The 26,658-nt window shown below is 43.4% G+C and overlaps 1 protein-coding gene across 14 annotated transcripts in view; it reads right to left on the reverse strand.

The window, feature by feature from the left end:
- FRYL (FRY like transcription coactivator) overlaps nt 1-26,658 on the reverse strand; it is a 171,041-nt gene that overhangs the window by 6,417 nt on the left and 137,966 nt on the right. For 12 of the 14 annotated variants that reach the window (XM_034411349.3, XM_060690832.2, XM_087875302.1 and 9 more), the window contains 6 exons: nt 25,672-25,842; nt 16,857-17,107; nt 15,158-15,362; nt 13,927-14,076; nt 11,038-11,136; nt 2,543-2,611 (listed from right to left, as the gene is read on the reverse strand). In XM_034411349.3, coding sequence (XP_034267240.2) covers nt 2,543-2,611; nt 11,038-11,136; nt 13,927-14,076; nt 15,158-15,362; nt 16,857-17,107; nt 25,672-25,842 — 945 coding nt within the window. The remainder of the gene's footprint in view (nt 1-2,542; nt 2,612-11,037; nt 11,137-13,926; nt 14,077-15,157; nt 15,363-16,856; nt 17,108-25,671; nt 25,843-26,658) is intronic. The other 2 variants (XM_087875303.1, XM_060690833.2) reach the window with 1 other exon arrangement.

The following is a 26,658-nucleotide window of genomic DNA, read 5'->3' on the forward strand; positions in this document are numbered from 1 at the left end:
AGATGATAGAACAGCTGGTGGTACTACTCGCTTTGTTATCATGCAAAATGACCAAAATATAATAAGTAACAAGTAGAAGGCGTTGGTTAAGTTCTGATAATGAACGGAGAGAAAAGAAAATTGGTGATAAATAGGTTTAAGCGACAACTATGAAGGCAGACATTAAACCTCATGCATTTATGGAAACTTCATGGAAAATACTCGTACAGGATATTCCTGGAAAGATGTTAACTGCAGTATCAATGTGCTGAAGTAGTGGGAGTGGAAAAACAGAAGACAACATTTCTGCAAGGAAGGAAGGATCAAATTCTTACAGGGAGAAAAAAAAAAAAAGAGAGCGCTTTCCTCCTGATTAGCCAAACCCTGCAAAGACTCAAAAGAAAAGTTCATGTGCTACTCTCAATCATGTCAAAGCCTGAGTTGTACTGAAAGAAAGCTAGCAAGTTCGCCCGGGGCCAGCAGGTTGGGAGCTGACCTTGGACAGCACTACTAGATTAGTCTCTTCCAAGCTCCTACTGGGCCCGTCTCTGCCGTTCTCTGAAGCAGCAATAGGGTGGGGCTGTTTCCTTCCTTCTTATTGAAGGACTGTGAGCCAATCAAGCATAGCCATGGCCCAAACTTTCCTAACGGTGGTTCTGTGTTCAAGCTGAACAGAAATACTGACTCCTTTTAGATCTCGTAGCCTGAAAAAGAAGCTGGAACAGGGCTAGTCAGGACCCTAGAGGGGATGTCTAGCCCAGCTTTCAATCTTTTTGTCGGCGGCCTTCTATTTTAGCATTAGATGGCTGTAGTTACTTTGCTATTCTTTTCCTACTTCATGTTTCTGTCTTGGAAATAACACGCACAGTGCAAGATATCCTTCTGAAACAAGATCAGAATTGCAGCTTCCCTAGTAAAACTTTTGCAAGTGCTGCTATTTGCAAAAAACAAAAAACTATCTGAGGGAGGAAATACTGTTATCTAGAAAAGAAATATCCCAGAATCACAGAAGGGGAATGTGCCATTTATGCCAAGTCCAACAACCTCGGACAGTGAAAGAATCAAAATGAAAGCCCGTTGGACAGATTACTGTCTTAACTTTGGCATGAACACATAAAGTGCAGGGAATCCCATTGCTTCTTTTGGGTCACTAGTTTGAATTATCAAGTACTCTTATTGCCAGAAAAGTCCCCCCAGGTCTGCCCACACAATATTCAGCTAGGCTCTTGACTCCTTGAAACATACAGTCTTTATCTGGAGAAGAAAAACCTACAAACTTTTGTATAACGTCCTTTTCAGTGTTTGAAGAGTACCACTATACTCTCCCCTTTAGTCTTCTCAATTTGCCCAACTCTTATAATATCTTCATTTGGCTTAAGTTTTTAGTCCTCTTAATTATCTTCATCCTTGTCTATCTTACAGTTTCTCAATTCAAACTAAACTCTTACAGTTACTTGAATGGGTAGCTGGGAAAGGCAACTATTTAAAATTTTTACAGATTGCTTTTTTTTTTCCAGATTGTTACATTACAAAAAAAAAGAAGAAGAAGAAAATATCTGTTACTGTTTAAAATTTAACTCTCTTCTTGTAGCCACCCCCCAACTTCTTAATAAAGAAAGAAATGAGAGTAAAGTACAACAAAATCTAAATATTTTCTTAAAAAAATAATAACACTGTTTGCTTCTTCTCCAAGTCTGGACAAGACAAATCTTCTTAGAAGTAATATCAGAAGATTTGAGTCTAATCCACTATTCAGAATCAGTTACTTTTCCAGATGCAAAAATAACTCTGGGCAACTGAGAACTCCCCCCATCCCCGTTAGTACTATTAAAGCAAAAAGAATATATAACAGCTCCCATGGTAATGATTATTATAGTTGGCCATCACCTTTTATCAAATAGTTTAAACCAAACCACCAAATACCCTAGAAGTAGCATGGATTTAATTTATTTTTTTTAAACAGTATTTTTATATACTAGTAATACTCTGCTATTATTGATCCTTCCAAAAACGCATTCATGTCATTATTGGTTCTAAGAAATCTGTGTTTTCTACTGTGGATCGCTCTTTACAAACACTTCAGATCAGATTTTTGTTGTCCAAGTAATTATTTTTTATATTACTTTACAGATAGGTCATAGGCAAACAACCCAGGACTAATTAGATTCGAGGCAGCCCAGCTTCTGTGCCAGGCAGCTATTTTATCTGTTGAGCTGATAAGCAGAATTACCAAGTTTCTTCCTTGCAATAGCAGCTTCATAAAAGAGAGAGAGAGAGAGAGGAGTGTTTGTACACTGATTCCATCTTTCCTGGTTATCTGTTCAGTGTTATTAGACCCAGACTCACAAGCTGACTTTTTTTTTCTTTCATAAGAAGAACCTATTATTTCCAGGCCAATATTTAATACATTCTAAATTTCCCGAGAGATATTTCTGATAGCTAAAATGAAAAACGTTACTCTTTAACCTGATGGGAACATTAGGGCGTGTTCATTCTGCAGCATGTATGGTTTTATATTTACGCATGACATAAAGAGACGCAGTGACTGGAAGCAGATTCCTACCTGAGCATCTGTAGTGGCTCCATGAATCCCGTCATCTGTACCAAATGTCCTTTTGCAGTCTTTTAGCCACTGCAAAATAAAATAGAAGCAAGCTGAAAGAGTCAAAGCAAAATCACTGAGGCCTATATGAGCCCGAACGCAGAAAATACATTTTGCTCGAATCACAGAATGTTCTAATATAACCTATTAATTTAATGGACATATTCAGAAAAAAGTAATAAAATGGATGACGCATACCTTTAAAACTGTCACTTTTTATAATATACTTTGACGTGTAATTTGAAATGATAAAGAAAGCAAGATGACTGAAATAGCAATACATCATCAAAGAGATAAAATCTAGTCTCTTTTCTAAATACAGATTCATGTATAAAGTCCAGTCCACCAATCACTTACATTTTTAACCCTAGTTCAATGAACAAGCTGTGATATTTTAATTCATAACACTAAGCCATTATGGGTGTGTTCTGATATCTTGCTAAACCTAAAGCAAATCACATATACATGTAGTATTGGATGACAACCAGACAACCATGGATATACATTTAGGGACAGACAAACTACGTACTTGTAGCACCTACTCACAGCCAGTGATAGACAGTGAGGAAGGTGCTTTAATGGAATAAAACTTAATTGTGTTTTAGACCAAGTTGGAGGCAGCTCTATGCCAGCATAATAATGAACCTGAACTTGTGATTATGACTTTTTTAAACCTTTGTACACAAGAGAACAAAAATCTAATTTTTCATCGGTATATTTAATTAGGGCTTTTAGTAAATGAATTAGGACTGTGCATTTTCTTGAGAACAAATTCAATTTTCTAAACGCTAGCATGTCAATGGCACAGAGCCCAACGCAACTTCCTTTTCACATTTTTTGTTTTTGTTTTATTTGGTAAATAAAACAAAATGGATCTGGGATCTTCTTCTTTGCTTCCTCTTTTACCACTTCGGGTGTCGAGCTGAATCACAATAACGTAACACTGAAACCCAAGGCCCCTGCAAGAAGTATTCCAAAAGGGCTCCATGGATCCCCCATTTATTCTTCTACACTTCTAAGAAACACACAAGGGCAGGAGGGGAGAATAGGAGTGCTAAAACATTCTCCCCTCAATCACCTGTATAGGTATAAGGACTGACAGGAAATGGAGGTCAAATAGGATTGATTCTATAAATCCTATTGTAGATTCACATTCACTGCAACTGCGGTTGCATCATCAATCTTGCTCCTAGTATCTACTTCTCATTGCCCAGAATAAAAATCTTTTTGTCTTTCACAAATATATATTAAATGGGCATTGGTCTTACCTTAAATGCCAGATTTCTTGAGGGGGGTGACATTGTCCAGATGAGGGTTATATCAGTCGGATCTGATGCTGGCTGAGTCATAACTTTTGACCACTCCCCTTGCTCCGCCCCTTTCATGCTCAGTTTTGACGAAGGAAGGCCACCAGAAGTATCTCCAACAGGAACCCCCGTTATCAGGAGGAAGTAATTCGGTCCAACGGGACAACTGGAAAAAAACTACTGAACAAGAACAATAAACTGTACAGGCACTGAGACAGAGGGAGGGGCTGGACAATGTCACCCCCCTCAAGAAATCTGGCATTTAAGGTAAGACCAATGCCCAATTTCCTTGATGAGGGTGTGACATTGTCCAGATGAGGGACATACCAAAGATTTGGCTGTCTCAAGGGCGGGATGTCGAAGGGCCTGGAGAGACCCTCGCACGATGCACCTGCTGCAAAACCCTCCTGCCAAATGACGCTTCAGCAGAAGCAAAGGTATCTATCTTGTAATGACGAATAAATGGCGAGGGGGTAGACCAGGTGGCTGCCCTACATACCTCCTCAAGGGAGGCCTGAGTTGCCCAAGCTGCTGAGGTAGCAGCACTCCTAGTGGAGTGGGCAGTAATGCTATTGGGAACAGGAATCGCCTGGGCCTGATATGCCGAGGCGATGCAAGCCCTGATCCATCTACCAATTGTGGCAGAAGAGACTTTGAGCCCTAGGGAGCCTGGCAAAAAGGAAACAAACAGAGCCTCTGACTTCCTGAAGGGAGCAGTCCTTTGATATAAATCTTTAGGGCCCTCCGTACATCTAAGGTATGCCACCTTCGTTCCAAGGCATGAGAGGGCCGGGAACAGAAATTGGGCAAAATAACCTCTTGGGCCCTGTGAAAGGGGGAATTAACCTTGGGAATAAAGGAAGGGTCCAATCTCAAAATAACTGTGTCCGGCCGGAAAACACAGAGATCCTCCCTAACTGAGAGGGCTGCCAGCTCCGAAATGCGACGGGCTGAAGTTATGGCTATAAGGAAAACCACCTTAAGGGTGAGAAAGCGAAGGTGAACCGCGCGGAGGGGTTCAAAGGGATTCTCAGTTAAAGCGTTAAGGACCTTGGGCAAATCCCAAGTAGGGTATCTATGAATCGAGGAGGGCCGCAAGAGCCTGGCTCCTCGCAGGAACTTTTTTATCACAGGGTGCTGAGTGAGTGGTCGGCCGGATGGACTGGACAAGGCCGTAGACAGAGCCGCCACATGTCTCCGAAGGGTACTATGGGCCAGACCACGGTCAAACCCATCTCTGAGGAACTCCAAGATCTGGGCAGGTGAGGCTGAAACAGGATCTATCTGCCGGGAACGGCACCACCTATAAAAGGCGAGCCAGGAGATATTGTAGAGTCTGACTGTGGATTTACGTCTGCAGGCTTGAACAATGTGAATCACCCTATCTGAATAATTGTCCTGCCTTAGACGGGCCCCTTCAAGCGCCATGCAGTCAGTTGGAGCCACTGAGGGTCCGGATGAAGAAGGTTCCCCTGACGCAGTACAATCTCGCCTGGTGGAATCCTCCAAGGGTGAAATGTGGAGAGACTGACCAGGTCTGCGAACCACGGACGGCGTGGCCAGTGGGGAGCCACGAGGATAATTTCTGCTCTGTCGGCGATGACCTTCCGAATCAGGGCCGGAATCAGAGGCAGCGGTGGAAAGGCACAGTGAAGACCCGGCGGCCAGGTGAGACGGAGAGCGTTGACCCCTTCCGCCCCTGGCGTCGGGAACCTCGAGAAGAAGCGAGGAAGCTGATTGTTCAAGTGTGTGGCGAAGAGATCTATGGCTGGGATGCCGAACCTGTTGCAAATCTGATGAAATATGTCGGGATGAATCTGCCACTCGCTGTTGTCCACCTCTGTCCTGCTCAGGAAATCCGCCTGTGTGTTTTCCGACCCCGCAATGTGGTCCGCTCTGATGGAGAGGAGGTGTTGTTCTGCCCACTTGCCCAGGCGAAATGATTCCTCCATGAGGCGCTTTGAGTGGGTGCCCCCTTGACGGTTGACATGTGCCTTCGCCGCCATATTGTCTGTCAACACCAGAACATGACGGTGTTGCACGAACCGGTGAAAGTGCGTGAGAGCGAGACGAATGGCCTTCAGCTCCAGCCAGTTGATAGGGTTGGCGAGGTCTGATGCAGACCAACGGCCCTGAGCCACGTGTGATGCAAGATGAGCCCCCCATCCGTGAAGGCTGGCGTCTGTAGTGAGTACAAGTCGGTCGTGATTCATGAAGAGACACCCCTTGTCGAGAGAAGGCGATGTCCACCAACCTAGCGATCGCCTGACTGAAAGTGGAACTTTGACTGTTAACATGGTGTGAGCTTGGCGTTTCTTTTGAAAAGGAAGCAGGAACCACTGCAAGTGGCGAGCGTGAAGGTGTGCCCATGGGACGATCTGGACGCAGGAGACCATCTTGCCTAAGAGCTTGGATAGAGTGGCCAATGGAACTGATGGAGTTCTGCGAATGAGAGCTACTAGGTCCCTGATGTCTGACCGTCGTTCCAAGGTTAGGTAGACGGTCCCCTGGGCTGCGTCTATGATGGCGCCAAGATGGGTGATCCTGGTGACTGGCACTAACTGACTTTTTTTGTAGTTGACCAAGAACCCATGGTTGTTCAGGGTTTGAATCGTGAGGTGTAGGTCGTGTAAGGCTTGCTCTTGAGAGTGAGCCTGAATCAGAATATCGTCCAGGTAAGCCTGGATCCTTACCGGTTGTTGTCTCAGGTGAGCCGCCACCACCGCCAGGACCTTTGTGAAGACCCTTGGTGCAGATGCCAGTCCGAAGGGAAGAGCCCGGTATTGAAAATGCTTTCCTGCATAGCTGAATCGGAGATACTGTCGATGCTTTGGCAGGATGGGAATGTGAAGATAAGCCCCCATGAGGTCTATGGAAACTAGAAATCGTTGGGACGAATCCCTTGAAGAATAGAGGTTAGTGAACACATTTTGAATCTGCGATACACTATGTATGAGTTGAGATTTTTTAAGACCAGAATGGCTCTCCACCCCCCTGACCGCTTTGGAACTACGAACAGGATGGAATAATACCCCTGTTTCCATTGATCGTGGGGGACCTCCTCTATGGCGTGAATCTGTAGTAGGTGCTGAACTGCTTGGTTCATTAATTGAGGTCTGGATTCGCTTTTGGAAGTTGGACATTGAAGAAAGCGGGTTGGAGGCCTGGAGAGAAATTCCAGGGGGAGGCCGAATTTTACAACTGAAAGAACCCAAAGGTCTGAAGATGACCTTTCCCACCTGTCCGCGAAGAGGGACAGGCGACCCCCTACTGGAGGATTTGGTAGTGAGTCACTTACGACTGCGGGACTGGCGGAAACCAGAACCCCGAAAGGACCGTTTGGGCTGGAATTGTCTGCTCCTGTCCCGAAAATATTGACGGTCCGAGGATCGATAGGATCCCTGAAGATATTCCTGCCTGGAGGGGCCTCCCTGGGGGTAGGAACGAAAGGAAGGCCTTCTGTAATATGGAGAGGGTCTTCCTTCAGCCCGTTTGTATGTTGAGGGCAAAATTTTTCGCTTGTCCCGTGTCTCTACAAGAAGAGGGTCAAGTGATTCCCCAAATAGTCTGTTTGCAGAATATGGAGCTGCAGCCAAGCGCCATTTGGCCTTAAGGTCAGCAGGCCATTGGCGAAGCCAAAGCATCCTGCGGGCTGAAACTGTAGAGGCTAAGGCTCTGGATGCGAATTTGGCTGAATTCAAGGTTGCATCAGCCGAAAATTGAGTGGCAGCAATGATTTTATTAATATCCTGATGAAGGCGAACCTCACTGGGGGGTACCCTTGCCTGTAACTGTTGAAGCCAAAGGATGGTAGTTCTATTAAAAAATGAGGCTGATGAAGCTGATTGAATTGCCCATGCCGAGGCCTGATGGTTCTTTTTAAACAGAAATTCTAACTTTTTGTCTTCTGGCCTTAGACCTTCAGAAGTATCCCCAGTTACGTATGAAGAAGAAGAGGAAAGGGCCGCTACAGGACTGTCTACAGGTGGAACTTGCAAGAGTTGAGCAAACTTTGGAGCAACAGCATAATATTTCTTATCTGAACCATGTGCAGATGCCATGGTTGCAGGCCCAGCCCACTGTTTCTTTACCACGTCTATGAACAGTTGTGGAGTTGGTACATAACAAAGTTCAGGGGGGGGCTCAGAAAAAGGTCCCTGTAGTCCACCCTTTTGAGCCTCCTGCATCTCTTGAAAGTATTCATCTTCCTTTAAGGCGGCTGTTAAGCGAGCCTTATGCAATAAAGACTTGAATTTATTGGGGGGAAATAATCCTGTAAAGGCAGGTTGATCTTGGATTAACCCCTCATCATCTGATAGGTCAGAATGTCTCTCTTCCTCAAACACAAAGGCTTCACTAACTCTGGAGGCTGCAGGAGAATGAGAGCCAGTAAGACTGACTGCAGGAGAAATTCTAATACGGGCAGATCGCTCTGAAATAGCAGAGCCAGAGTGGTGACCATGAATATTGGCTGCCATTCTAGAAGCAATGGCCTGTTCAATCAGAATTCTCAATCCTTCTGGCACATTTTTTAAAGGATCTTCGGGGGTTAGCACAGGCATAGAGGATTCACCTGTTGAAGCAGCTGCAGCTGCAGGCCCACCAAATACAGGAGTTGCAGGGGTCATTAATTGACTTGCAAAGGGGTTTTGCAAATTGCTTTGGTCTTGTTGAAGAACATTACCCTCTCCCTCGGAAGACCAGGCCTGGCTAACAGTTGAAATGGGAGGAGGGGGGGTAGATGGGGGGGGGGTCCCCTTATCAGGCTCAGTTGCAGGCACTTCACTAGCTTGCTTTTCTAGAGATTTATGCCTCTTTGCTAAATCCTTCTCCTCAGGCTTAGAAAGGTGCTTACGTTTGGAAGTTGATTTCTTCCCAGTGTACATAGTATTTTCCTCCCCATGGGAAGAGCGATCTGCCATCTTTAGTATACTCACTGCGACCACGATGTCGACTGGAGAAATAGCTTTTGGTTTCAGTTTCACCACGTGGTTGAAATTTGAGATGGCAACGACTCTGGCGTTAAGCACGATGGCTGCCAGGTCATACTTGAGCAGGAGGAAAACTCTGCTCTGGAGGTATCTGTCTAGGCAAGCCTAGAAACGGACCTCCTCAGCGCCCCCCCAGCCACAAAGAGAAAAAAATTAAAATACTGGCTGGAAATGCCACAGGGGAAGGCAAGAAGAAGCTTGCTGCCCCCCCCCCAAACTTGCAGACTCGTTGGTGGCAAAGCGGCAAAAATTTCCTTTTAAAATTGCCGCGGGGCTTCAATTAACCGCTCTACAGCTGATCAGCGGTTTTGGGATCGCTGTAGGGTGGGCGGCGGCCCGATTTGGCAATTTCCCTTAAAATTAGGTAATTGCTATTATTGTTGGTGGTATTGTGGTCTAGGGCCCCTTAAACAATCGTTGGTGGGATAGATCAAAAAAATCCCCCCCAAAAAAGACAGGAAAAAGAAAAAGGAAAAAAGTTCCCTTTTAAAATGGGGCTTTCAAAATGGCCGCCGCCAGGAGCGAAGCAAAGCCTGCAGCTTAGGAGGCTCTAGCAAAGCAAAACCGGCAGGCTACAATAGAAGGGGGGGAAAAATTTAAAGGGGAAGTAACAATTTTAAGCTATAGAAATAAAAAGGTGGTCAAAAAGACTTACAATTCTGTGATATTGAACAGACCTGGGCTGTATAGCCAGATCTGTAGGAGATGTTTCTCTCAGGCCGACTGAGTCTAAACTGGGCATGAAAGGGGCGGAGCAAGGGGAGTGGTCAAAAGTTATGACTCAGCCAGCATCAGATCCGACTGATATAACCCTCATCTGGACAATGTCACACCCTCATCAAGGAAATCGTACTGCAATTTTTCCCATATAATATAAACAGAAATTAATTATTATCTGTTGAGGTATAGGCAGTCCTCAACTTACAACAGTTCGTTTAGTGTTACAACAGTATTGAAGGGACTTATGACTGTTTTTCACACCGACAGCCATTGCAGCATCCCCGTGGTCACGTGATCAAAAGTCAGGCACTTGACAACCGACTCATATTTATGACGGTTGAAATGTCCCGGGGTCATGTGATCGATCCCCTTTTGCAACCTTCTGAACAGCACTGTCAATGGGGAAGCCAGATTCACTTAACAACCACGTTACTAACTTAAAGACTGCAGCGATTCACTTAACAACTGTGGCAAGAAAGGTTGTAAAATGGGGCAACATTCATTCGACAACTGTCTCGCTTAGCAACCTAAAATGTTGGGCTCAATTGTGTGTCGGGGTTCCAAGCAACACCCCCAACGAAATTGTGGTTGTAAGTCGAGGACTACCTGCATTAGTTTATTAGTTGAATATAAAGTGAAAATTAAATGTTAAGGGAGGGGAGGACATCTAAAGGTAACCCACATGATCCTTCAGGCAAGGGGGAAAACTAGTTTTTACTAGGTCAAAGTAGAATCAAAAGTATAAGGAAGTTCCAGAAACAATTTTTTTCTGGGGTTTATTGTACTTTATTTTGCTTTTACATGGCATCCATTATTCAGAATACCAAAATACGGCAGTGTCACTCTTTTTCTAAAATGCGGTTTGATGGACAGGCACTTTAATGACCTCTGTCTGCCATTCTAATGCAACAGGAAGTCTTAACATGAGTTTTCTATAACGAAGCTGTCAAATACTGCTTATGGTTATACTTCTGTATTCAGCTTGTCTTTCCCTGCAGTATCTGTGAATGATTAGGGCAGAGCAAAGGTGTAAGCCAGTTCAGAGGATATATCTGAGATAAAGGAAGCGTTCAGGAGGTAACAATCAAAAGTCAGTTTTCTTCCAGAAAATCAAATTCCGGTGCTGAAAATGTAGGGTTCCATATTTATTATATTTGCAAAACCCCATAATTATACTAGATTAATTCTTTGAAGTTGCTTCAAGTTCTATTCCTTTTGAAATGCTACTTTAAAAAAGATTTTTACTGTTTTAACGTTCATTTCTGACAAAGTCCTAGTGGATCCATTCTATTTCAAATGTGAATATATGCCATATGGTCTTTGACCGCCCTCAATTTACACAACACTGTAGGACAGTCCAGTATATTATTTGTTATTTAAAATTCCAATGAACATTAGCTTATTCAACAGTGTAATATTGTACAAAAAAATTAACTACCTGTTCAGCTGCCTCTCTTTTAGCATTGTAAGTATCCAAATGTTCTTGAAGCTCCAGAACACTGAATTTCAATGTTTCTAGTAAACCACAGGACATTAACTGTAATATAAAAAGAATGTTTAAAAACCTTATTAATTAGTCCCATATGAAATATGTACTTATTTACATTTTTAAACATTTGCTATAACCTGACAACATCTATTAAGATTAATGAAGTAACTCCAAAGATTAAGGAAGTTGCCAGAATTGTTTACCTAATACAAATTCCAACCTTTGTTAATATCAAATCTATAGCTCTGCAAGAAATAATTATTCTACATGGCACATGAAAATACAGAAGTGTACATCTAAAAAAAAACTGTCTAGATGAGATGCATCCCTTTGCTAAGTACTGTTACTAAAGAATTATCTATTAAATAATGGATTAAAATATTTGCATGCCAAATATAAAAGATTCAATCTCTGTAATAATAATAACGCAAGATACTGAACTTGTAGAGAAGCAAATACATAAAATGTTGATGTAATTTTTTTCTCTTGCAGACAATCACTCTGCACAACTGAAAGTTTGCAGATGCCACATAAACAAGCTGATAGCACAGCGTGGGCTCGTTTGGCGTGCTAATGAGATGAGTAGCTTGGCAATGCAGTGCCTGAACTGGAAATATTGCTCTATCATTTATTTGCGAGTAATTTCATTTCCCAAATGCAACTTTCAGATGTGTATCGGCTTTATGAAGGACAAACTTATCATTACTCTGAAGGTTACTGGAGAGTAGACTGATCTAATGCCAACCATCACATGAGAAGAATCAAGACCCAGAAGTAACGAATAAGTAAAAGCCATCTTACTACATTCCCCCCTCACCCCATGGATTAAGGTGCTTGTGCAAAGAATATCAAGCATTTTTGAACGCTTATTTTCTAGATCCATTTACTTGGCATCAAGGGGCAATGCTTTTTGTCAAGAGAGATAGGGAGAAGACAAGTCTGTTGATTCCCTTGACTTCCAAAACCATGTGTTTCCAATAGAAGAGAATATATGTAGCTCAGGGTTGAACTGTGGAGTCCTTGATGCTCTCTCCAAATTTGGTTGTTAGCCTGGAGACATTTCATCATCCAGCTAGATAACATCATCAGTGCAGTGAATTGCTCTCTGTTTATATATAAAAGCTTGCCCTGCCAAAGTTGGTAGGGTGTGGTTTTCTCCTTCGTAGTTTCTTGATTAGGGTATTGTTTTCAGCTTGTTTGTCTGGTATAAATTCCCTCTTAAAAGCAGAAGGATTTTAATTCAAAAGAATCGAAATTAAGTACGGTGGTACTTCAGTACTCATCATTAATTGGTTCCAGGCGATGTGACAAATACTAAAAATGAGTACCAAACAAACCACGTGACCCTTCGTTTCGGCTGGAAAGGACTTTTCCTATGTCAGTGACCTTCCTGGCATGGCCGACTCTGTGGCCAGCCCCTTCTTCCTATTGCAGCGTGTTGAATACCAAATACACAATGAGTACAGGGGCAACATTTTTGCGTCAAAATGCATTGAGTACCAAATTTGATGAGCTCTGAAGCAGTTGGGTACCGAGGTACTACTGTAGATATTCAGATGATTGTCAAATGCAAAATCACAACTGTCTTAATCCATCAAAGGAACACGTAAATATAATAAGCAAACCGTAATAAGTTCTATTTGCAGAAATTAATTGTAGTCCTCCACTTGTGCCCATCCATTCAGCAACTGTTCAAAGTTACAGTGGTGCTGTTAAAAAAATGGATGTATGACTGGTTCTCAAAACTCTAGCTGTTGCATCATCTCCGTAGAACACGATCACCATCTGCAACCTTCTCTGCCAATTTCTCACAAGCAGTCATTGGGGAAGCTGGCAGGAAAGCTTGTAAGTCACTTTTGGTAAGTTGGTTCCATTGCTTTTTCTACCACCTGCAGAACCCCTCACCTGCACGCGGTCTCTGCCGGCCCTCTCGAGGCCTTCGGTGGCCTACCCCCGCACTCCATTGCCTGGGACTCCTGCCTCTTCCTGCTTAATGACCTGTGCGGTCTGGGGTTATGATGGCAACCTGGACTGCCATCGCTAAGTGACGCTGTCAGGTGATGTCACACTTTACGACTGCATCGCTTAGCAACGGCAATCCGAGTTCCAATTGCTGTTGTAGCTTGAGGACTACCTATGATCATACGTGTACCATTATCAAGGCTGTTTTTTATTTTATAATTTCCTTCCTTTTCAAAGTTTCACAGGAAACTTTGCAGCCCAAATTGCATCTTACTTGGGCAAGAGTAATATTAACAGGCTTGGGAGAGCTCTAAATTTGGTAAAAGTCTCTACTAGGAGGGAGGGGAAAGCCCTCAACCAGCCAGGAGATGGAATGGACCTATTGAGTAGAATCCATAGAAGGATATTCTGCAGAATAACATTTTGTTGCAATTCTACTTGTGAGAACGTTTATAGTTCTGGATAAAAAGATTGTGCAGCTTTTGGAGCTCTAAGCTTTTTGTGATAATATGGCTGAGAAAAACAAAACATGAAAATCTCAGAAGCAAAAACAATTTTAATATTTAATTTACATTGCAAAAAAACATAAATTACTAATTTTTGAAATATGTTTAATACTAAGGGAGTTATCAACTCAAAAAAATAATTTTAAAAGATCATTAGAACAACAGAGGTTTGCACACTAGAGAGGAAATTTGATTTCTGATCTGGAGAAAACAAATATTTTTAGGGGGCTTACATATCATATCTCCATTTTAAACTCTTTGCACTGCAACTAATATTTCTGATAGGAAATTTTCTTGGAAATTCCAAAATAAAGAACTTTTGTAGCTTACTAATAAGAGTCACTAAGCAGACATAGATATAAGATATTACCGTTTCAGCATCCACAAAAACAGTTGGGCATTCTGAATATGTTGTCATAACTTCCAATGAACTTTTAAATTTTGTTCCAATTCGCTGCAGATTCTCACCCAGGAAACTGACTGATTCATGTGTTATGGCTCCAAATCTCCTTTGAATCACCTAAATACAATAAAATGATGTTTGTGTGTGGGAAAAATGTACAGGGTTTACTTATTTTATTGTAGATTCTTTAATATTTATTCTTGGTTTGGCAGCAAGTGCTTACTTTTTTTTTTTTTTGCTTTGAAAGAAACATTTAAAAGAAATGAAAATTAGAATTGCACAAACTCTTTTGCTCCCCTCCCACAAATATTTTATTTGGGCAGGAGGCTGCCCTATTCTATCATGACTGATGCTTTATACCTGAGATTAAATTCTCCTCTTCCATGTAACTCTATCACATGATAGAGCAAGCAATGTCGGCTGGCGGCCCCCAGGGGGAGAGCCTTCTCTGTGGGGGCACCCGCCCTCTGGAATGAGCTCCCTCCCAGAATACGACTGATCCCGGACCTCCGTACTTTCCCTAAGGCTTTTTTATTTCACCAAGCCGTCCTAGCCTAAAAGGTCTTATGGGTTAGTTTTTTTTAAATTGTATAGATGTGGGGTTTTAAATTGGGAGGCCGATCGATTTAATTTATTTTAGTTATTTTTAACTTTTATATTATATGTATCTTAATTCCGGCTGTCCAACGCTCTTAGTCCTTTGGGAGAAGGGCGGTATATAAATTTAATAAATAAATAAATAATAAATAAATGAAAGTGAGAAGGGCAGGGTTGATTGAACAATGGGATGCAAAATTACACTGAGACCCTTTCTAAGAAATCTTCTACAAAATCTTGCAATGAGAAAAATCGACAAGTCAGTATGAGCATCATTCTAGTCTTTTTGATTTTAGAAATGGATGTTGTTCTAATGAACAGAAGAGTGGAGGAGAAAGGTTTCCTATGCAATCGCCACAATATAGAAACAGATGATGTGAAAATCCTCATCCTGAAATTGATCCTTGAGTGATGATTGAGAGAGAGAGAGAGAGAGAGAGAGAGAGAGAGAGAGAGAGAGAGAGAGAGAGAGAGAGAGAGATATGAATGAATGGAGAGAGAGAGATTTTAAACAGGACTTTTTTGGAGCGCTACAATTTTAACCATGATCATAGGCCATGTTAGATAGTTAAGAACTAACAATGTGGATGAAGCAGCATACCTGAAACAACCTAGAGAACACATGAAATGTATAGACAGCAGAAGATCCATCTGTATCTGTCAGCAGCTGATTAACATGGCAGCGCCAAGCCTCTTCTTCATCATCATAGGCCTGTGGTTGAAAAGCTGCCAATATGGCAGAGAGAAAAGGGGAGGGAGGCGGGGAGGTCTGTACTTCTGGAAAGCCATCTTGTTCTTCATCTTGGCTGCAAATAAAACAAAGAGAATCATGGCAAATAAATGTTATTTCAGAACTTTGGTTTGATTACTTCTCTCTTCACCATATAAAGATGATACAGGTAGTCCCTGACTTACAACAGTTCATTTAGCGACCGTTCAAAATTACAGTGGCACTGCAAAAAGTGACTTAGGACCGTTTTTCACACTTACGACCATTGTAGCCTTCCCATGTTCACGTGATTTTACATTGGGATGCTTGTCAACTGGTTCACCTTTATGACGGTCGCAGCGACCCCTTTTGCAACCTCCTGACAAGCAAAGTCAATGGGGAATCCAGATTCAACAACCGTGTCACTAATTTAACAGCTGAAGTGATTCACTTAACAATGGTGGCAAGAAAAGTTGTAAAATGGGACAAACTGAAGTGAACTGAAATGTAAACTGAAGTGATTCACTTAACAAACTTCTCACCTAGCAACGCAAATTGTGGTCGTAAATCGAGGACTACTTGTATTATCTTTCTAAGTCAGTAGTAATTTCACAGTAAGGCTGTGAAAATATTTATAGACCCCTCGCATCCTGGACATAAATTGTTTCAATCCTACCCTCAAAATGATGCTATAGAGCACTGCACACCAGAACAACTAGACACAGGAACAGGTTTTTTCCCGAACGCCTTCACTCTGCTAAACAACTAATTCCCTCAACACTGTCGAACTATTCACTAAGTCTGCATTACTATTAACCTTCTTATCGTTCCCATCACCCATCTCCTCTCACTTATGACTGTATGAATGTAACCTTGTTGCTTGTGTCCTTACGATTTATATTGATATTGTTTCCTGATCGCTTATTTGTACCCTATGACTATCACTAAGTGTTGTACCTTATGATTCTTGATGAATGTATCTTTTCTTTTATGTACACTGAGAGCTTATGCACCAAAGACAAATTCCTTGTGTGTCCAATCACACTTGGCCAATAAAAAATTCTATTCTATTCTATTCTATTCTATTCTATTCTATTCTATTCTATTCTATTCTATTCTATTCTATTCTGTAATACATATACTTTATTGAGAGAACATGGCTGCATTAACACATCACATTTCAGCATAATTTGAGGATTATTGAGGTACAGTAGATGGATGCATCCATTATGACTTATTCAACAAGCCAGGACTAACTCTTGAGATTAGTTTAATATGTGATCCCCTTTCTGGTATTATGGTTTGTAAACTGGAGGTAATTACACCCCAATGGATAATTTGGACATATCCTGAGAATAATGGAGCAATTTGGGATTGCTTGCCTATGAATTGAAGATCTGGTTTGGGACTGCAACTGCTGAAAAACTTGCCTGGTTTTTTGGACGTGGATGCGCACTGACAGTATTCAAAACTGGGAAAAGGGGGAATTGTGTCAAACAATTTCATTATTCCTGCACTAGCATGTCGGTGGCTTCAAATGCTAAATGCTAAAAAGGCTAAAAGCAACATTCTGCTAGACAGAACATTTCACCTGGATAAACCAGAGAAGTCAGCTTCTTCTTCTTCACATCTTTCATCCAGCTCCTTCAATGCAAGAGTAACATCCTCTTCAAAGATGGATTCAGTATAACTCTCAGTAGTCGGATGCTCTTGAATTTCAGGAGCTTCTTCCAGTTCTAAGGGTTCTTGGCAGACTAAAGACTCAAACTGTTCTTGCAGTGCAATTGATCCAGTATCTTCACTAGCGGTACTTTGTTCATCTTTCACTGATGAACTGCCATCCTGGAGGAGAAGAAACGTGTGTAAGTATTTGAAAAGATCTGTACATATGTTGTTCTAAATTAAGAAATTCAAGAAAGTATAAACAATGTTATTTTGTTCTGAAAATGGTGTCATTTAATGTTTTACAGTTTCAGGTTAAAAAGTCCTTCCTGTTCAATATTTTAATTTTTTTAAAATAATAATGTTATTAAACATTACAAATATGGAGAAAAAACTAATACGAATTAAAAAATAAAAATTAGAAACCAAATTTATGTATCAAATTTAGAAATGACCAGAGATGACTTATCTATTTTAACCTTGATCAAATAAACCATCATTATATTCCTTCTTTTAACAATCTTGATATTTAATCCTGTCAAACAATGTCCTAGAACTTGATTTTTTTAAAAAAAAAAAAAAATTCCTTCTCACAAAGTTCTTCAAAACTTTTGAAGTCTCTTTTGATCTCCAGTATAGGAAAATTATCCAGGCTACTCTTTTGGTATTTGTATACCTTTTTAATTAACACATCGGCTGGTTCCATTTGTATATCCAGTATAGCATTTTTGCATATTATTCTAGTAGCCTGTCATTTAAAAATCTACTTTGAGATCAAAATTTTAGTTTTGAAAAAAAAATTTCCTTTGTCAAAATTATTCAGTTCAAACACTGAATTCTTACATCTATTCATAATTAATCTCAACTGAATTCAATGAGATGAATTTTTGATGAAAGAATAAAAAGAGCTAGAGTTCAAGATAACTAACTGTATGTGTAATTACTGCCTAATCAAATTGGAGTGCTGTGGGGTAGAAACCCTAACAACTCTAAACCAAAATAGAATACAATTTGCCACTGATTCAACAATGGTATGGAAGGAGATAAGAGCAGCACTTGCTGGATTTTGATTTTGAGATAGGTGTTAGGGGTGGGGAGGCACATTGAAACATGTCTCCCCTCCTAACTAGCCTTCTGGAAAATGCTGAAGATTCCCTGTTTGACCAGATATTGGAGTCAGAAGTTAGTAAGAACCAAGTGATGTATTGCTATTTTGAGGTATTTTAAATTCTTGGCTACCATTTCTTTTTCTTTCTTTTTATGTTGTTGTTTTTTATAGTTACTGTATTTATATTATTTTAAGTTTAAATTCTGTGTGTTTTGGAGAGGAGTGGCCATAAAAATAAAATAAAATAAAATAAAATAATAATAAATCCTCCTATTGCTGTCAGTGGAAGTGAATTTTATTAATACTAGATACTGCAAGTCTAAATTTTCCTTTAATAAATCTTCTGCAGGTTTCCAAAGCTTGAGTTTCACAATCTTGTATAAAGCACCTGCAGAGGACTACAGAGAAGAAAATTCAATATTTGATTTCTCCTGCCAAAACAGAGCCAGTGGCATGCTCCAGGAAATTAAAGACTGCTGACTTAAATCTCTCCCTCCCTCCCCTCTTTCATATCTCTACACACACACACACACCCCATTATCATCATCTCATTGTTATTCAGTAAATGGAGGAAAACGAAGTGTTTTAAGCATTAACTTTTGTGTTGAAAACTGTCTGAGGTTTAATGTTGTTTCTTTAAGTGGTTTCTGAATAGTAATTGGTTGAATGCAAAGGCAACATAATAATCCTAAAGGATTTTGCATTTTTTGGCATCAAACAAGATTTCCTTTCCCTGCTAGCTCTTAAATCATCATAGGTAATAGTAAGGGACAACAGCAATTGAAGTCCAGTATCTGGAGGTCTGCAGATCTTCCACTTTGGTTCAATGAAATGGACGTTGGACTTACCTGATACGTCCGTTCTCTCTTAGTAAGGAACGTCTGTCAGACTGGGTTATGGACTCCACTATGCAGCCTATGACCGAGTCTGCGGATTTAAATAACTCCGCCCTCTCCTGGATGATCCCCAGTGTTTCGGCGAGGGCGTAGACGCAGACTGGGGTGTCTTTCTGGAAAATACAAAAGAGAGGTAAGAGAACACCACCCACCCCCGGGAACAGGGCACGGCAGAAGGGTGGGGCTGACAGACGTTCCTTACTAAGAGAGAACGGATGTATCAGGTAAGTCCAACGTCCATTCTCCTCAGCGTAAGGAACGTCTGTCAGACTGGGGACATACCAAAGCTGAATGTCCGCTGGGAGGGAAGATCAAGGGCCCTGTTACCTCAAGTCGAGTGGACCGTCTGGAGAACTCTGCGCCCAAAGGCCGCATCCGCAGAAGCAAACGAGTCCACCCGGTAGTGGCGAATAAAGGGAGAGATGCTCGACCAGGCGGCAGCTCTGCAGATTTCTTCCCACGAAGCCTGGGTCGCCCATGCAGCAGAGGTCGCCGCGCTCCTGGTGGAGTGGGCAGTGACGTGGTGAGGTACAGGCAAGGATTGTCTTTGGTAGGCCGTCGATATTGTAGCGCGGATCCAACGACCCAACATAGGAGCAGATGCCTTGGCCCCGATAGAAGCGGGTTGGTAAGAGACAAATAATGCCTCTGTCTTCCGAAAGGAGGAAGTGCGCCTCAGGTATATTTTGAGAGCACGACGCACGTCAAGCGTGTGCCATGAGCGTTCTAAGGGATGCTGAGGGGACGGGCAGAAGTTGGGTAGGACCAACTCTTGTGAGCGATGAAAGGGGGAATTGATTTTGGGTATGAAGGAAGGGTCCAGTCGGAGGACTACCCTGTCCTGGTGAAAAACGCAGAGGTCCCTTCGACATGACAGAGCCGCAAGCTCCGAAATGCGGCGGGCCGAGGTGATAGCGACCAAAAAAGAGACCTTGAATGACAAGAAACGGAGCGAGACGTCTTGAAGAGGCTCGAAGGGGGAGGCCGTAAGAGCTGAGAGGACCTTGTTCAAATCCCAAGTAGGGAAGCAATGAACGGGAGGAGGTCTTAAATTTGCAGCTCCTCGCAGGAATTGTTGGACGACAGGATGCCGGGAAATCGAGGATGCGGAGCCGCAAGTCAGAACCGTAGAGATGGCGGCAGCTTGCCTCCGGAGGGTGTTTGGAGATAGTCCGGCAGCAAATCCCTCCCGGAGAAAAAGTAAAACGTCCAGGATTGAAGCAGAAAGGGGATTAACACGAGCGCGCTGGCACCAAGAGGAGAAGGAGGTCCAGGTGGAGTTGTAGATCCTGACAGTAGAAGGCCGGCGGGAAGCTAAGATGATGTCTATCACGGAAGAGGGGACCTTGGCCTCTTGCAGGAGGAACTGCTCAGCCTCCACGCGGTTAAGTGGAACCATGCCGGATCCGGATGGCGAAGGGAACCCTGGACGAGGGCAATCTGGTTGGCCGGAATAGACCACGGCCGAGCGACAGATAGGGAGATCAAGTCCAAGTACCAGTGTCTCCGGGGCCAGCGGGGCGCGAGGAGAATGATTTCCGCTTGCTCCTGAAGGATCTTCCTGAGCACCCTGGAAAGTAACGGAAAGGGGGGGAAGGCATATAAGAGACCGGGAGGCCAAGGGCTGCGAAGAGCGTCCGTGGCTTCCGCCCCGGGATCCCAGAACCGAGAGAAGTACCTCGGAACCTGGTGATTGGCCTGCGATGCGAAAAGGTCCACTTCTGGGAACCCGAAGCGTGTCGTGATCTCCTTGAAGAGAGAAGGGGGGAGGCTCCATTCCGCGTTGTCCAGCCGACGTCTGCTTAGAGCATCCGCTTGCGAATTCTCCATCCCGGAGATATGATCTGCACGAAGGGAGTGAAGGTGAGACTCAGCCCAGAGACCAAGTAGCAGGGTCTCGTCCATTAGCGCTCGGGAATGGGTGCCTCCCAGTCTATTAACGTGAGCCTTCGCCGTAACGTTGTCCGTAAGGACAAGGACGTCACGAGACACGATAAGGTCTCGGAAATGAAGCAAGGCTAGACGGATGGCTCTTAGTTCCAGGAGGTTAATTGGAAGAAGTTGCTCTGAAGATGACCACTGACCTTGCGCCATGTGATGTGTCAGGTGAGCTCCCCAGCCCTGGAGGCTCGCGTCCGTGGTGACTATTACTCGCGGTGTTTCCCTGAAGCAGCAAGCTCCTGACAAGGCCGAGGACGTCCACCACCTGAGGGAGGATATGACGGATGGGGCTATAGGTACTCTGATGAGGGACGTACTTGATCGCTTCCGTTGATGGGGGAGCAGGAACCATTGTAATTCCCTACTGTGGAGACGGGCCCACGGCACTATATCGTAAGTAGAGATCATCTTGCCCAGAAGGCAAGAGAGACTAAGGAGAGAGGCTGATCGATCTGCCATACAGCGGCGGGCAAGCGAGCACAAGCTGTCCTGGCGGTCCAAGGAGAGGGAAACTGTAGACCTCACTGTATCTATGACAGCCCCTAAATGTTGGATAGAAGTGGCAGGGACCAGATGGCTTTTGGTCCAGTTAATGGAGAACCCGTGTGATTGGAGAATTTGGATGGAAGTGGCCAAATCGGATTGGGCCTCCTTGAATGAAGAAGATTGCAGAAGAATATCATCGAGGTAAAATTGGATTCGTATGGGGAGGGAGCGAATGTGTGCCACGAGAGCCGCCATGATCTTAGTAAAGACACGGGGGGCTGAAGAAAGTCCAAAAGGGAGTGCAGAATATTGGAAGTGTCGCCCCCGGTAGTGAAAGCGGAGATATTTACGGAAATCCGGGTGAATGGGGACATGGAGGTAAGCCTCCGTTAGGTCTATGGAAGACAAGAAGTCCCCGGGGCGAATGGTTTCCAGGATAGTATGGAGAGTGTGCATCTTAAATTTGTGATACACAATGTAACGGTTAAGAGCTTTTAAGTCTAAGATAGCCCTCCACCCCCCAGAGGATTTGCTAACTATAAACAACCGGGAATAAAACCCAAGGCCATGCTGGTCGGGAGGTACTGGTTGTATGGCCTTGATGGCAACTAAGTGGGAAATAGCCTGAGAAACCAGGGATCTCCGGACCCTGTCCCTAGAGACTGGGCAAGAGATAAAAACCGAGGGGGGAGGGGAGGAGAATTCAAGAGAAAGACCAAACTGAACCGTACGTAAAACCCAAGAGTCCGAAGTCGTGGAAGCCCACTGATCGGCAAATAAGGTTAAGCGACCGCCAATGGGAGCTTCCAGGTGAACCTCACTTGGACCGTCTAAACGATCTGCCCCTGCCTCCTCGAAAGGAACGTTTCTGGAAGGGCCTAGGGCCCTGTCTAACCTGTGAGTCCTGGGGAGGCTGGGATTGAAAGGAACGTTGAAAGCGAGGCTGGGAGAAGCCGGAGTCTTGAGGTCGAAATGACTGAGACCGGTGGTAAGGAGAAAACCGAGAGTTGGAACGACGAGAGACAGACGGGAGAATCTTGCGGTGGTCTCTGGTTTCCACCAAAAGTGGTTCCAGGGGAGGACCGAAGAGAGAAGAAGATGAATAAGGAGAAGAAGCTAGTTGCCACTTGCTCTTGGCGTCCGCTTGCCAATGGCGGAGCCATAAAAGTCGACGTGACGTTACTGTGGAGCCGATGGATTTGGCTGAAAATCGTGCAGAATTTAATGTGGCGTCTGCCGAGTACTCTAAGGCGGCGACTATCTTGTTTAAATCTTGGTGGGTACGAGAGTCCGAAGGTGGTAACCTGTCTTGTAATTGTTTTAGCCAAAGCAGAGAGGCTCGATTAAAAAAAGAAGCGGCCGTTGCGGTTTTGACTGCCCATGCTGCGGATTGATGAGCTTTGATGAGAGTCTTCTCCGCCCGTTTGTCTTCGGGTCGCAGAGATTCTTCCGGAGAGCTGGGAAGCCTGGAAGGAGCAGCCAAGGCTGCGACGGGGGCGTCCACGGGAGGAACCTGTAGAAGGTCCGAAAGAGCAGGAGCGGTTTGGTACAATCGCTTATCCAAACCATTGGGTGCCGGGGCTGAACCAGGTAAGGTCCATTGTCGTTGGACAATATCCGTAAAAAGCTTGGGGGCCGGAATGAGTTCTGGTTCAACCGTTGGTTCAGCAAATAAGGATGAGGCTGGATCAGAGGACACCTGTGATGTTGACCCCGAGACATTGGGAGACCCCAGTCTAGTGACTGCTAGAGCTTTAAACAATAAGGAACGGAATAACTGGGGCCTAAAGAGGCCAACAAAAGCGGGCTGGTCAGGAGCGAGGCCCTCGTCGTCAGAAAGAGACTGATCCCGAGGTTCCTCTTCCTCGGAGAGGGAACCATGGTCCGATTGCTCAGGAGAAGACAGGTGTTCCTGGCGGTCTCCAGAGTGGACCTGGCGAGATTGGGCTCCAGGAATGGGCGGGGGGGCCTGAAGGAGGCCTTGTTGCAGTCCTTGAGAGAGCCCCTGTTGAATGGCTCTGGCTATGATGGCCTCCAAGGCAGCATGGGGATCTGTGTGGGAAACGCTCCCTGCGCTGGCCTGAGAAGACCCATGTCCGGAAGGCTGGCAAGAGGGCTCAGGTGTAGTGTCTCTCCTCTGCGCCAGAGTATCAGAGGGATCCGGAAGAGTCTGGAAAACCTGTTCTGCCTCCGATGACGTGGGACCCCGAGATGAAGGGCGATCAGGAGAAAGGTCCCGATCGGAACGGGCCATGGTAGATTGAGGCGCAGGAGGAGAGGGCCCAGGAGGTAAAATGGCCGACGTGCGGGACAAAATGGCGGCAGGCTGCTGTTGAGCCTTGAGAGCCGCTTTTTCCAATGCCCTGTGCCTCCTAAGTTCCTCCCTGGTGGGCTTGGTTAGGCCAGAGGAGGATGATGTTGTTTTAGATGGGGCTTTGCTCGGGCGGTTTTGATTGCTGGGACCCTCCCCCGGATCGCTAACATGTCGATGTCGGGACCTGGTAGCAGCGGAGCGAGAACGAGGGTGATGAGAGGCATCCTCCATCTTAAAATGGGTCAGCGCGCACCGCCGGGGGCCCCTGAGCGATTGGAGATCTCAAACCTCTAAGACGATGAAGCTCCGGCGATGAGTGAGGGGGAGGCAGGTCCGCTGCTGGTAGGCTCCTGGAAAGCCGTCCGTGCGAAGGAGGCAAGCCGCTTGCTCAAGGCAGTCAGGGCGGCAGGAAAATAATGGCGCCGTTTGAAAAGCCCGCCAGAAAAAAACGGCGCCGATCAAGCTGCTAGGCGAATGCCGTTAAGAAGCAGCTATTTGTCTCCCGATGGTAAGGGGAGACTGAGGGGGAAATTTGAGCTCCAACCCCTCAGGGGGCTGTCGGCAAGCAGCCCCCTTGCCGCAAAAGCGGCTGCGGCCGGTATCGAGTAAGGACCCTTCGCGCCGCTGATGCGATTGAAAGGAAAAAAAAAAAATTCTTAAAGCGTCCAAATTGAATAACAGCCGAATTTGAGAGGAAAGAAAATAAAAAGGAGGTAAAAATAGCAGAAAATACGTTGGAAACAGACTGGGTCCAGAAAGACACCACTGTCCAGCATAGGACCGAGTCGAAACACTGGGGATCATCCAGGAGAGGGCGGAGTTATTTAAATCCGCAGACTCGGTCATAGGCTGCATAGTGGAGTCCATAACCCAGTCTGACAGACGTTCCTTACGCTGAGGAGAATATGTTTAGTCATTACATAAAGATCAGAAAAAAGAACTTGTAGTTATGAGTTATGTGCACATACTTAAAATGTAACAAACGCAGGCCAAATTGTATGGAATGCATTTATATACGTTTAGAATATGTTTAGAATGATTTATATATCACATGTTGACTCAGCCTTCCATCCTTTCGAGGTAGGTAAAATGAGAAATTTTTACTTTGGAATTTTTCAAAATTCCCATTTTTAAACTGCAAAATTCTATCCTAAATCTTAACAAGGTGAGAGTTCTCTTGACTAGGAATTCAGACTGCAGTCCCATGACCGTAATTCAGGAAGGGCTGATAATAACCATATTTCAAAAAGAATATCTTCGAATGACCTACATATGCTTAGTCCATCTCAAAACGAGACAATTGTTAAGCCATGGTACTTATTTTAGACTTCAAAGGTACTAGAGGAAAGGCCTATGAATGCTTAAGAACTGAAAGACTTAACTACAAACACACACACACACACACACACACTTAAAAAAAATGTAAAATGGGGATCACTGCTCTGAGTGTCTGATGGAAATGGTAAATACATACGTGACATACTCACTGATTTTTTTTTTTAATCAGCTGGGAATCTTGCTCATTCCAAGTATGTATTTCCATTTTTTTAAAATCATGTCACTAGCACACAGAGGGCTTGGTCAAGAGCACTGAATTGACCAGCTGCTAACAAAGCTGGCCTGAGGTTCAAATCCCAATCAAAGCACCAATCACAAAGAGGCAAAGCAAGCATTAGAGGCAGAGGGAAAGTCATAGAAAAGGAAGCATCACAGGAAGAAAATGGATGCTTATCAAATTGTTCTTCTGCACCCCACCAGTTCATTAAAAGAACTTCAAAACTTTCTTAACCTGTGCCGGGAACATCTTTAGTCTACTAACCAAAAAAAAAAAAATCCATCTCCAGTAAACAAATTTTCAGCCGCAACAACAGGTTAAAAATACTGAAGTTATAATTACGTAATCAGCATGATAAAAATTCTGATAGACAGAAGGCAAAGCTTTCATACAGTGCTAGAAAGTGGACAGATCAGCCATGCTCGAGCCCATATTTCTCCCCACCTCAGGCAGCGTGTTGTTAGCATTATCTAGAGAGGCAACCTCCAAACTTGGAGTCTCAGCTCTGATTTGAAGCACCTCTTCCATTCCAACACTGCTAGTGGAATCTTGAGATTGCAGCAACAAGTTGATGTGATCTGGTATGGTATCATCGGCAGCTGAATCACTGTTTAGCTAGAGACAAAAAAGGCATCCGTTCATGTTTTATAAAATAAAGTCAACATGTGTTCATACATAAATGTAAAGCAAAATGCAGACACGAGGCTACCCTTTCTAGTCATTAGACTGTATCCCGAATCTATCTATTCTGCTTAAGAATATTAAGAACAGGACTTCTCATAAAGGCAAAGATAATATAATAAATAATATTGATGAAGAATACGCATTGGCTAACTCATCACTAGTACTGTTTTAGCACTAGTTTTACTCAACATATATGAACAGATGCCTTTGCTGTCCCAAATACTGAATTAACTATAAGTTAATTCATTAACTATTATTCTTTCACTGCAGAATCTGAGATTCCAAAAATGCAAAAACACTTTTGTATTATCAGTACATTATTTACACCCAGAATAATTTCTAAATACTTTAAATGAATTTTAATTGCCCATTAGAGACAGCCAACTAATTCTCTTTTTTTAAAAAAATTAGTTTAGCTAATCCTAACCCTAATCAAACTTGTGATTTAAAATAAACTAGAAATTTAATTACTAATCAAATTAAATATTATTGTATTCCACTTAAACCTCTAAACTCTATTTGTTAAGAGTTTGGGTAGATGTAAATTTTCTATGGTATGACTGTCCAGTTATAAAAATGACATAAGGTTACTTTGAAACACCAATGTCTTTCAAAGACATATTGGCACGATATACTCCTGATTTATGCTCTATTGGTAAAACCGATTCCAAATCCCATTCTGCTATGTCTTATTTCATTAGAAGCAAGTACTTAGGACAAGCGTCATTCACAGTTTAAGCCAACATT

The sequence above is a fragment of the Pantherophis guttatus genome, chromosome 8 (genome assembly GCF_059756535.1).
Source record: "Pantherophis guttatus breed Tessera chromosome 8, ASM5975653v1, whole genome shotgun sequence".
Lineage (NCBI taxonomy): Eukaryota > Metazoa > Chordata > Lepidosauria > Squamata > Colubridae > Pantherophis > Pantherophis guttatus.